General features: G+C 43.1%; 1 protein-coding gene across 1 annotated transcript; it reads right to left on the bottom strand.

Annotated features, from left to right (window-relative positions):
• Positions 1-4,623: 4,623 nt before the first annotated feature.
• On the bottom strand, positions 4,624-9,410 carry LOC112434040 (protein NLRC3-like). Its single transcript, XM_076876810.1, has 6 exons — positions 9,344-9,410; positions 9,139-9,268; positions 7,711-7,789; positions 7,363-7,549; positions 5,440-7,234; positions 4,624-4,946 (listed from the first exon to the last, which is right to left on the bottom strand). Exons 2-6 carry the CDS (start codon positions 9,255-9,257, stop codon positions 4,769-4,771), a joined length of 2,358 nt encoding a protein of 785 aa, XP_076732925.1. The 5' UTR covers positions 9,258-9,268; positions 9,344-9,410; the 3' UTR covers positions 4,624-4,768.
• Between the last annotated feature and the right edge of the window lie 3,511 nt (positions 9,411-12,921).

Genomic DNA, 12,921 nt, shown 5'->3' with positions numbered 1-12,921 from the left:
TGATCTTCAAAGTAGAGAGGGTGTCTGTCTCCTGAACTCAAACTGGGAGCTGCTGCCACACCCAGTCCAACATAGCCAGGCTTTCTTTGCTGCTTTGATAAAACCTCAAATCCCAGTCAGAGATGATGAGCATCATCACAATGATGATCATTTCTCTGTAACCCAGGCTTTCTGCTTCAGGATCTGTGCACGCTCACAGGACAAGGAGACCTTTAAACATCATTTCACTAAATGGATGGACTGAGCTCAGCCTACAGATGAACTGGTGCCAGAGATCATAAAGAACATCAAACAGTCAAATTCAACACTTCTAATGGAAATATGAGATTAATGCTGCAGACAATCATGAACCTGCTGAATTCATGAACATCAAGAATGCAGCGAGTGGTAAAATAAAGATTTGACCTCAGTGTGCTCAGTGTTCCTGTCTATTCCTAACATATTCCTAACATGATAGCTGCACTTTAGAGCTCTAAAACTGGAACTGACACATGTTTAAACTCTACATGTTACTCAGTACATTCAGTTCTGACACTCGCCCACAGTCCAACAAAGGAAACATGGAGATCACATCAGTTTGTCACCAAAGTCTAATTATTAGGGCAACTTAACCTGTTATTATCTCGTTAACTCATTAACTGATTAACGTCAGCAATTATTTTAATCACAGTTTTTAAAATCATGATTATTGTGAAAGTGCTCACTGGCTCTGAATATAAAAGCCATGGGTCACAGGAGGGATGTTGATCAGTGCTGGCTTGAAATGGGCGTCATTATGCGTCTCAGCCAATGGGAGCATTGAGGGTGGGCCTAATACTACTGCAGCGCTCACATGACCCGGGACAGAAAGAAAGGGGCGGGGACAGAAACATGGAGACAGGTACAGATCTTTGACATGTTCATTTTAACTGTTCCAGGAGGCAGTGTTGATACAACTAAAGTTATCTGTTGTTGAAGAAGTCGGTCTGAGGAACGTTCTTAGGATCAACAAATGACGGCATGTATGAGCCTCAAGACGCAGCATCACAAGAAGAACACATGAGCTGTAGAAAAAGGAGAGACTACGAAAGCCACGGCGTTACAACGTGAACCAGCTGTTGGTCTCTCTGGAGACTACTGGGCGTGGCTGGGTAACCATGGTTACCTGGGAGTTACAGAAACGTGCAGAACATGTGATTCATGTTGCACAGCAGTGGGACATTTGAAATACAGTCAGCACACTCAGTACAGATAGTGCATCAAATATGATGCTGCTGCCAGACGTCTGCCTTTGAACACGTCCCTGCATCGCGCACAACACCAAGGTTGCCATGGCGATCACAGCTAACAGGGACAAAGTGCACAGCTGGAAGCCTGCAGGTATATTTAACATGATGTATTTCTCAGTGTCCTGTCGGTGTGTGAGAGACAAACAGCCTCTGTATGTGTGTGTAAATACAGCATGAATATGTAGAGGACATGTTTGTGGATATAAGTAAATGAAAGCTCTGCGTCATTTGAATCTTCTTGTTTCTGTTGCAGGTCTGTGACTGAACTTCTGGGAGGAGAAACGTTGGTTTCATGCTCTGTGATTCTGTGTTTTGTCATCTCTCTCAGGTGATGGAGAGCTCAGATGATGACCCCGCCTACGTGGTCAAATTCAAGTCTACATTCAGAACAGACCTGGAGACACGCAAGCAAAATGCCAACATTGTATATGTGAAAACTGCTGCTGGAGCCAGATTCAAGGAGCTCAAGTGTTTACCCAGATCTTACTGAACTCACTGCAGGAACAGAGGGTTGTTGGAGGGAAACCTGTGGAAGCAACAACATCCGAGCCACCAGAGAAGAAGTTGGCCCTGTTGGTGCTTCATCAGAGTGTGAACAGGAGGAAGACTCAGCTGAGAACAGTGTGGTGGATACAGAGCAGAGCCCACCATCAGTACAGAGGCCTGTCCATTAGAGGCTGCTCCAACATGCAGCACATGTACTTGGCCACAGCTGCAACATCTGTACCTGTGAAAGCTTCTTCTCTGTTGCTGCTCATATTGTGCAGAAGAAGAGAGTTTCTTTATCATCAGAAAATGTCAATGAGCTTGTGAGTCTTAGCAGCTGGCTCGGTGCAGAGGAGGAAGAACATGTCAGTCAGAGGAAGATAAATGCAGTTCATGTTGTCAACTCAACCTGGACTGTTGAAAGAGTTTTTCTTTGTCTGGTTTCTGACTGAGATTCTCCAAAGGAAATCCAGCACAAACACACACTTCACACACTCAAAGTCCTGCACAGTAAATGAGCTGATGAGCGTTTGTGCTGCTGCCTGATAACAGAACAATAGTTCTGCTGCTTCCTGTTCTGCAAACACACATTTATAAATGTTCACTTGCTGTTGATCAAAGGTATGTTGGTGGCTCTGGACGCTGAGGGAACTTTGTAAAAAACTAGATCAAATGTTAACGTCCTGGCAGAGGCAAAGAACTTTGATTTGATATTTGATTAGATTCATGTTTCAGCTCAGACTGACAGAAATATTTGAACTGCTGCTGTGTTAAAGGGAACACTGCTGTTAGAAAGCACCTGATCTGTTTCTGCACACTGAATGTTGCACTTCTCATACTGCAGTACTATTAAAATAAGTACACAATGCACTACTTTTGAACTCATGATTGAATGTTGCTGTAACAAAGCCATTAATGTGATTCAAAGTGTTCATGGTTTCCCAGCACAACAAATGATTGCACAAGTGTGACTGATCCACTTTCTAATGTGTGTGTAGCCCACACTGTGTGTCACTGTGTCACAGGTGAGTCTGTGTGTCCAGGTTCTATGAGGACAACAGGATATAGTGACTGAGTCCAGCAGCTTAAAGTCTGACTCCATCCTCCATTTAAATAACTCACAGCAACAACTGAATAGCTTTGCCTTTGTGTAGCTGACACTTCATTTTAATGTCCTTCTATTCTGGTTCATCTGGTCTCAGTTTCTATAAGCACACAGGTTTCATCAGGACTCTATGACCTCAGTGATCTTTGCTGGGCCTTAATGCTCTGAACAAAGCTGCACATCACAAGACTAAATAGAAATGAATCAGTCTTTCATTCTCACTGCTGTTTGACTTCAGCTCTCAATGTCCCACCATAACCCATGGAAAGAATTACTGTCCATCCAGGCTGCTGAACATGAAGCTGATGAAGGTGGAGTATTGTGAGGGCTGATGGAGATGATGATGAATCCAGGAGCAGTGGGTGGATGGCAGCATCAGCATGAAGGATCAGTGTGAGAACACATCATCATCCACAAAGGAAACCAGTCTGAGTGTCTGACGCTCTTGTTAGAAAGACGCAGTCCCAGCAGTTAGCTTGTCTGCTAGTTAGCTGAGAGCTAGCTCACTTGTACATTGAATACCAAACTGTGTAAACCAGGGGTGTCAAACATATGGCCCGTGGGCCAAATCCAGCCCATGAGATAATTTCATATGTCAAATATTGATGAATTTTCAGGCTTGCTGATAATCAATGTGAGCACGGCTGAGATGTTATTCTGATGAGCAAACCATGTGGCCAAACACTTTAAGAGACAGACTGGGATCATACCATTATGTGAAAGAGGACATGTCCCATAGACAGCAAGGGTAGTGGTAGAGACCAGTACACAGAGAAATGGGAGCTGTACTGAAATGCAAGCGTGTCAGGAAAGAGTGAAAAGGCAAAATGAGCAGCATCTGGCTGCATTTCAGTGATATTGGAGACCACAAAGCTGAGTGCAACATTTATACAGGAGATATACAGGAGACGCTGAGAGTAGAACTGATAAAATTAGGAGCTGGCTAAAGTGAGACCCATTTTTATTTCCACCCATTTTCCACTGTGGAGGACAAAAGGTTTCAAACTGGTCCAGGTCTTAAACCTCACGTGTTCTTCCTAATAGCAGTAAATGGATAGAAATAAGGCTTTTATGAAAACACTGAATAAAACTTGCTGCCTTTAAAAAGACTAAATGTACAGTTCAGTATTGAATACTACATAAAATAAACTATATATAAAGTGTGTCTGAATGGCAGAGATGCAGAAATATGTGCATGTAGCACAGAGCCACGGCTCAGTGTCTGAATGAGTCTCACAGACCTGAATGTGCTGTTGAAGCCATTTATAATTATAACGTAATTCTTTACTCGTTTGATCTGCTCCTTACCACAAGCCACCAGACGTAGAAGGTTTTGGACTTTTAACTATATTTTCTGAAGTTTTACAACTTTTCTTACTGTTAAAAACCTCGTTATGGCCATTCATGCTGTACAAAGTAATTAGACATGTGTGGTATCTACAGAAACGTCAGGATCTCAGCTAAAAGTTCACAAAACCATCTCAACAACCACCAAACAGCTGAAACAGCAGGTGAACAGATCACACAAAAAAGATGTAAACACAAATCCCCCTGATCATCTGTTTTTTAAACATGAAGCGTCGTTTTGGACGTTCATTTACTGCTGGTTCAGTGAATTTTGGTTGGACAGTGATGAAACCTGCAGCCTCAGAATCTGTGAGAAGTCTGCTTTCAGCACGCAACAGCATTGTTGTGTTGTGTGGATCCACCTCTGCAAACTCATCACTGTTTCACCATCATGTTTCTACTTAGACAATAACAAAGGAAGCAGTTCCCAGGAACTACTTCCTGTCTTGTTAACATAAGAGTACGTTGCCCTTCAAAACACCTCCACTTCTCCTCTTATTAGAGGACTGCCTTATTATTAATCTGCTAATTCTGTCAGTTGATGAAAGAAAAATGCTTGATCTCACCTGAGAGTTTCCAGTGTACAGTGTGGACTCTTCAGTCCTTCAGACAGAAGCTTCACGCCTGAATCCTTCAGGTTACTGTTACTCAGGTCCAGCTGTCTCAGATTAGAGGTCTGAGAGCTGAGACCTGAGGCCAGAGCTTCACAGCTTCTCTCTGACAGGTCACAGTGACTCAGTCTGAAAAATAACAGATAAACAATTACAAAAATAAAACACTTATGTTGAAGTGTAATGAGATACTATTATATTTAGCAATATTTCATCTTGTTTTGTCAGGAAACTGAGCACTGATGCAGAGCAACATGTGGAGAGAATCAGAGGAGAAGAAGTGAAGAGAGAACAGCAGTAAAACAACACTGAATTGTTCAGTGTGCTTTTGATATCAACAGAATGTGTCAAATTTCTTTATTTTGTATTTGTTTTACTAGAATTGATGATTATCACTTAGATAACAACCACAGGCCAGGTCTAAATTGCACTTTGGTGACACTTACACCCAGAAATATTTCAGAAATGTGGACAATTTGTGCTCCATTGTATTCAGTATTGAACAAACTGAGTACCGATGACCACTTAATATTTTTGATATTTTATTTGAGTTGTTCCACCTGATCTGTGTTAACTAGAATAAACATTTAAAAGCTAAAGCTATGATCACATATGTACTTACAGAGCTTTGTTGGAGGCTTTGACCACTGGCAGCAGCCTCAGAAGAGCCTCCTCTGAAGCAGAGTATTTCTGCAGGTCAAACACATCCAGATCTTTTTCTGATGACAGTAAGATGAAGACCAGAGCTGACCACTGAGCAGGAGACAGTTTATCTGTGGAGAGACGTCCTGATCTCAGGGACTGTTGGATCTCCTCCACTAGAGAACGATCATTCAGTTCATTCAGACAGTGGAACAGATTGATGCTTTTCTCTGCAGACAGATTCTCACTGAGCTTCTTCTTGATGTACTGGACTGTTTTCTTATTGTACTGTGAGCTGCTTCCTGTCTGTGTCAGCAGACCTCGTAGGAGACTCTGATTAGTCTGCAGTGAAAGACCCAGGAGGAAGCGGAGGAACACGTCCAGGTGTCCATTTGGACTCTGTAAGGCCTTGTCCACAGCACACTGGTGGAGAGACTCTTTTTTTCTAAAAAAACTAGACCGCTTGGATGTTGTTTGTTGTTGTTCCAGCAGATTGAGTCCAGAGTTGATGAAGGTCAGATGGACATGAAGAGCAGCCAGAAACTCCTGAACACTCAGATGGATGAAGCAGAACACCTTGTCCTGGTACAGTCCTCTCTCCTCTTTAAAGATCTGTGTGAACACTCCTGAGTACACTGAGGCTGCTCTGATATCGATGCCACACTCTGTCAGGTCTGATTCATAGAAGATCAGGTTTCCTTTCTGCAGCTGATCAAAAGCCAGTTTTCCCAGAGACTCCATCATCTTCCTGCTCTCTGGACTCCAGTGAGGATCTGTCTCAGCTCCTCCATCATACTTGACCTTCTTCACTTTGGCCTGAACCACCAGGAAGTGGATGTACATCTCAGTCAGGGTCTTGGGCAGCTGTCCTCCCTCTCTGGTTTCCAGCACATCCTCCAGAACTGTAGCAGTGATCCAGCAGAAGACTGGGATGTGGCACATGATGTGGAGGCTTCGAGCTTTCTTGATGTGGGAGATGATCCTGCTGGCCTGCTTCTTATCTCTGAATCTCTTCCTGAAGTACTCCTCCTTCTGTGGGTCAGTGAACCCTCTGACCTCTGTCACCATGCCAACACAGTCAGGAGGGATCTGATTGGCTGCTGCAGGTCGTGTGGTTATCCAGAGGCGAGCAGAGGGAAGCAGTTTCCCCCTGATGAGGTTTATCAGCAGCACATCCACTGAGGTGGACTTTCTAGGGTCAGTTAGGATTGTAGTTTTGTGGAAGTCCAGAGGAAGTCGACACTCATCCAGACCATCAAAGATGAACACAACCTGGAAGTCTTCAAAGCTGCAGATTCCTGCTTCTTTGGTTTCAGTAAAGAAGTGATGAACAAGTCCCACCAAGCTGAACTTTTCCTCTTTCAGCACATTCAGCTCTCTGAAAGTGAATGGAAATATGAACTGGATGTCCTGGTTGGCTTTGTCTTCAGCCCAGTCCAGGCTGTGTTTCTGTGTTAAGACTGTTTTCCCAATGCCAGCCACTCCCTTTGTCAGCACTGTTCTGATTGGTTCATCTCTTCCAGGTGAGGCTTTAAAGATGTCTTCTTGTCTGATGGTTGTTTCTGGTCTGTCTGGTTTCCTGGATGCTGTTTCAATCTGTCTGACCTCATGTTCATCATTGACCTCTGCAGTCCCTCCCTCTGTGATGTAGAGCTCTGTGTAGATCTGATTCAGGAGGGTTGGGTTTCCTGCTTTAGCGATGCCCTCAAACACACACTGGAACTTCTTCTTCAGGGTGGATTTAAGGTTACGATGACAAACTGGAGCTTGAAGTTCTGAATGAGAAGAAAAATAAACACTCAATTCCAAAAAGAACTAATCTTTAAAACATGTTGCTCCATCTTCCATCTCTGGAAAATGTTCATTTATCCAGCAGCTTAAATCTTTAGATAAATCCTCTTACTGCTCTGCAGACGGTCAGCCAGCTCCTCCTGCTTCATTCTCCTCAGGAAGTCCACTGTGATCTTCACAAATGCCTCTCTGCTGCTGCTCCTCTGACTCTCTAAGCATTCTGGGTAACCTGGACTCAGAACCTTCTGGATCTTCTTCAGCTCGTTCTTCACAAAAGTGATGATGTTGTCCTCCAGCAGCTGGAACAGAATATTTATGAATGAGCCAATCAGACTGAAATCATGGAGCCAAACATCAGATCCATGTTGGACACACTGACGATCCACTGGTCTACAAAGAGCAGCATGGAGATGACTGTGAACAGAACAGATGTAACAGTAGTTGTTGTACATGTACAGACCATAAATATGGAGTCCAGCTGTGTTTGATGCTGCTGGGCAGACTGACCACTGGGAACCTCTGAGCTCTGCTGCTCCACTCTGTGGAGGAACCATGAAGGATTAGATCAACACAGGATAAAGATCCAGGAGTTTCTGCTCAAATAACTTCATCTGAATCAAGTCTGTCAAGTTTTAAACTCTCAGATTGTGAACATATCAGTAATTTTCAGTCTGTTTTCATGGACGTCCTTTCAGTGGTGATGTCAGGGATGATTTTGAAGAAGCTCATCAAACTGAACCATCAGCAGATCACTGCTCCAAAACCAGAACATGATCCGAGTCTCCCTCCACCACCAGAACACCAGCTTTACTAACGTGGTAGATCAGTGTAGTACAGATCAATAACTGATGAGTCATTTGATCAAAATCACTGAGTGCTTCACGTCTGACCCTCTGATGCTTCTGTAGACATTTTGCATATTTAATGAATGTCTGACAGTTTTACATTCATTCTATGAACACAGTGGAAATGTTGTGTTATAGTCTCCATGTTGTTTCCAGCATCATAAATTCTTAAGTTCAGAAAATTAGATTCTTTCTTCACAGCTGAAAAACAACAACATTTATTCTCTATTGAAATCTGCATCGTCCACTCCAAAGGTCACAATCTGAAGGTAACATCTGGTTTTGTTCCCTGTGGTTAACTCTGAGCATCAGTATGGTGGGATTTATCCACTACATCCACACCACTGTGGTTCAGTGTTGTCCTGATGGAGTAACAGCAGCCAGTATGATCCAGGCTTTAGCTGCTGGGTCTCTGTGTGACCTCTCAGACTGTTTAACAGATCAGACACAAAGAGAATCAGAGCAGCTCTGTTCTTTAAAGACAAACATGAACCCACTCAGGTCACACTTTCCCCACAGATATGAGCATCACTGTCCTCAAACAGCAAATGACCAAGTCGAACATTTGGATCTTTTCTCTTTCATTGTTTTCTTTTTAATGAATCTTTGTAACAATCTGAGGATGTTTCAGGTCATATTTATCCAGGAAACACAAACATGTAAAGGAGTCATCACAGCTCTCTGACCTCGTTGCTCCAGGTTCACCACTGAAGTCTGGAATGGTACCTTTGGACCGGTCACTCCTCACAGACGGACAGCTGGACCCTGCAGACTGTGACCTCTGACCTCTGCAGACACAAACATGATTGAAGCAGCTGTGATCACACAGACTGCAGATAATGCAGCTGTTTCCTGTCAGTAACATCCTCTTAAATTAGAGTTCAGCTTTTTACAGGAAAACTGGACAAAACTGATTTTTGTTACAAACTCATTTTCATTTCCTCTCAGCTCACAAACACAGTCAGACAATCAACCAGAGTCAACACTGATTATAATGTCAGTGCAGAATTATTTCTGTTACTCAGTGAGTTCAGCTCTCTGACCTCGTTGCTCCAGGTTCACCACTGAAGTTTGGATTTCGATCTTTGGACCGGTCACTCCTCACAGACGGACAGCTGGACCCTGCAGACTCTGCTCTGTCCTCCTCTTCCTCCATCATCATCTTCAGTCAGTCTGAGAGGTAAACCACAAACACTCAGTGAGTTCACATTAACAGGAGGAACTGAGTTACAGTCGCTGACCTCTGACCTGTCATGTGACCTAGAAACCAGTAGGATCTCAGTCATGAAGGTCATGTGATCTAAGGAGCTTGGAGAGAAAAGAGCCGTCTTTAAGTTTCTGGAAGACGTTTCATCTGAGAAGCTTCTTCAGCTCTAAAACCAAACGGTGGAGAGTCCCAGATATTTAAACCTGAGAGGGAAAGAAAGCATGTCGCTGACCCACCACTGATGTTATTTCAAGGAGGAAACTGAGAGCCTTTGCACCAGGAGCACAAACATCAGCTCCAGCAATGATCCACTGATGTGTTTTTATTCCATGTATGAATGTTGTTATTGACAGAGATGACGTTTGTGTGTCAGTGATGCAGTGACTGTTGTTGTTACCTGTACAGGCTGGTTAGACTCTATGAAACAGATCATACAGATCTCTGCATGTTAGAAGAGACTATTAAAGGTCATGAATGAGACAAAGGCAGGGAGGCGTCCTTTACAGCTAAACAGCAGAGTGAGAGAACAGCCAGCACCTCTACATTTATCACATTATACAGCACATGTATGATACTGACAGGGATGAGAAGAATTTAGTGATTCTGATCCCATCATTGATATTACTTATTGATTCTCAGTAGCTCTGCTCTGACAGTCACCACCATCACTGAGCAGCATATCAAAGACATTTGTGCACATTAACTGCATGTTGTGGCTCAAATGTTTGTGCATGTTGGAGGCATTTCCTCTTTGTTGTGATCAGTGTTGGTCATTACTCAAAACAGTCATTATTACACATATTACACAGAACACTTTGATTAAAAGTAATGGAGTACGTTACTTCATTACTCCTCATAACATTACTTTGATGTTAAAATGAACAAATGAGCATGTAACAACATAAAGCTGAGGTACAGCCCCACACACCAACACAGATCCTGATGAGGTCACGTGATGTTTCTCTGAGTGTTTATGAACACAAATCAAAGATGAAACAGCACAAAGACACTTCAAAGTGATTCTACTGTAGAAACATGAACAGGTAGAAACCTGCAGCCTGACTGCTCATCACTTTGTTACCTGTTCAAGTTCAGCAGCAGCAGCTCACTTTATCACGGTGCTGGTCTGGGGTCAGTGTTTACTCAGCTTTAACTAGTGATGTGACGTTCTGTATCGAGGCTTCGAAGCGTGTGTCGAGTAATGGAGGGGGCGTGTCCGCGAAGCGCGAATCGAGGCTTGCTTCATTTATGGGAGGAGCTGAAAATGATGACGTCCGAAGCCTCGCTGCCCGGCTGTACCACGTGACTGGTTCAGGAAGCGGTTCGAACTTTGCCGCGAGCTATGACAGCGATATAAACCCCTCAGACAAAATGTGGGCGTTTGATGGAGAGTTGCGGTTAGTGAGAGTTAGAGACAGTTTAGAAAAAAAAAATCGCCTACGACCTGCCACAGTGGAGAAACTGTTTCTTTTTAACAAAAACCAATGATGTGTCCCCTAAAGACTAATCACTGTCCTTGCCTCAATGTTACAAAAGCACAACCACTGTCCACACCTCACCTCACAGTATATGATCATTTCCATTTTAGGCATTTCCAAATAATCATGTTCCATACTGCCAGTATAAATATACACAGTACACTGCATCACTACAATATACATGTTTTACACACTCCTTTTGTTGTTGACATTTACAGGCTGTGTGCAAAAAGGCCACACTCTTCAAATTCATGCCAACTAATATTTTTACGTCCAGTAGGTGTCCTACTAGAGCAAATGAAGCTTCAAGAAGCTTCGCGTTGGGGTGAACCAATTGGATGAAAAGCTTCAGTGCTTCATGGGGCTTCATCTGCCCATCACTAGCTTTAACCTCACTCTGGGTTCTTGGCTAGCTTAGTGTTAGCTTAGTGTTAGCATGCTGTGTGCTAGCTTAGCGTCAGAGCTCTGCAGGTGTCTCGTGTGTAAATATTAATCACAGTGACAGTAAAGGAGGTAAAGGGCTGTGACGTCATCACGTACGCTGCGTCCTCTGTGGGCTCTGAGTGAACTCAAAGTACAAACTACAAGTACACAAACACGAACGTAGCTCAGAGTGGCGGACACACTCGGCCTCGTTGGTCCAGCTGTGAGTCCGTTACCGTGAACTATGGAGCGGCAGATTTGTGCTGAACTAAGCTGCACACAGCTGATGTTAGCCAGGAAACATTACACACTGACTTTAATGGAGAGACCGGAAATACAAACACACACAGTTTGTTGTGTGAAGAAATCAAACACGAGCTGAACAAACAGTAAAGTTCCTAAAGACAAACTGTTAAAGGAGGAAACAAAGCAAACTTACAGTTTCTTCACACACCAACAACAAGCTCCACTCCACGAAGTTCAGGAAGTGAAATTAAACTTTGAGCAGGAAGGAAACACCCAAAGAGACGTTTGAGGACAATCAGGAGCATTGGAACACTGTGCTGCGTTCAGTTGCACCTCGGAAACTCCAAACCTCTGGCAGGCTGTGATTTATTTCTGCTGGTTTTCCTGTTTGAAGCACAAACATCCGTCATCAATTTGTTGTTGTTCTTCCTGCAGCGTTTAAATATTTCAGCACTGAACTGATGTTTCTTCAAAGCTCATTTCAACCTGTTGAAGTCATGAATGAAAGTGCAGACTGAGAGTGGATCACATGATGTTTGAGGTGTGTCATGTGACATGTTCAGTATTGTCACACATGTCTAGATTGTCCCTGATATCATAACTGCTCAAACACTGATGATTATATTTGAAGAATTATTACTGATGGCAGCAAAGTTTGAATGGAGCTCTCTGTCTGTGCTGATTTGTCGCCCTCTGGAGGTCAAAGCACAAACTGCATGATGTCACTGTAACCACCACAGAGACAGGAAGTGTTTTTATGACTGAAACACTGAAATGATGCTAACGGCTGTCGTTAGGCTCACTGACAGCAGTGCTGATGTGTTCATGTCAAACACTGGCTCAGGTCAGACTCCTTCATCCTTCTCCAGCGTGAGGCCGCCCTCAGACCCACAGGAGCTCTGACCTTTGACCTCCTGACCCTAACCATTTTAGTCTTGTTGCATCTTTAAATGCAAATCCTGTGAAATGGTCAGGGGCGGCTCTAGAGAAATTTTCTTAGGGTGGCAAAATCAAAGCCTTTTCCCCCAAACACATATGCAGGTGGTTACATGTGGTTAAAATGATTCAAATGCAGTAAGTATGCACGTTTTTCATATAAATATAGTCTATAACTTAATTATTGTCTGTACCCACATGATTACACACTTTAGTTACATGAAACATGTGAGTTTTGATGTTATGTACTGTACAGCCTGTATATTAAATACATATGTAGCCCAATAAGTATAAACTCCAGAAAGCTACACAACATGGGGCGCTTCATTTACAAACACAAGTCTAACTTAAGTTTCACTGTTTTTGTTAGAAAACTGTCACATTGTTGCAGCTTAAATGACACAAAATGTCAGAAATCTGCACTGTCATGAACAAACATGTAAACCTCATTTTTCATGATTTGTTGGATTCACCCTCTGAGGTCTGAAACACAACCGGACATTTGTGAGTCCTTTGAGTTTACGTTTGTATTTCAC

The sequence above is a fragment of the Maylandia zebra genome, linkage group LG2 (genome assembly GCF_041146795.1).
Source record: "Maylandia zebra isolate NMK-2024a linkage group LG2, Mzebra_GT3a, whole genome shotgun sequence".
NCBI lineage: Eukaryota > Metazoa > Chordata > Actinopteri > Cichliformes > Cichlidae > Maylandia > Maylandia zebra.
Note: the sequence above shows the minus strand (reverse complement) of the source record. Positions and strands in the feature narration are given on the sequence as shown.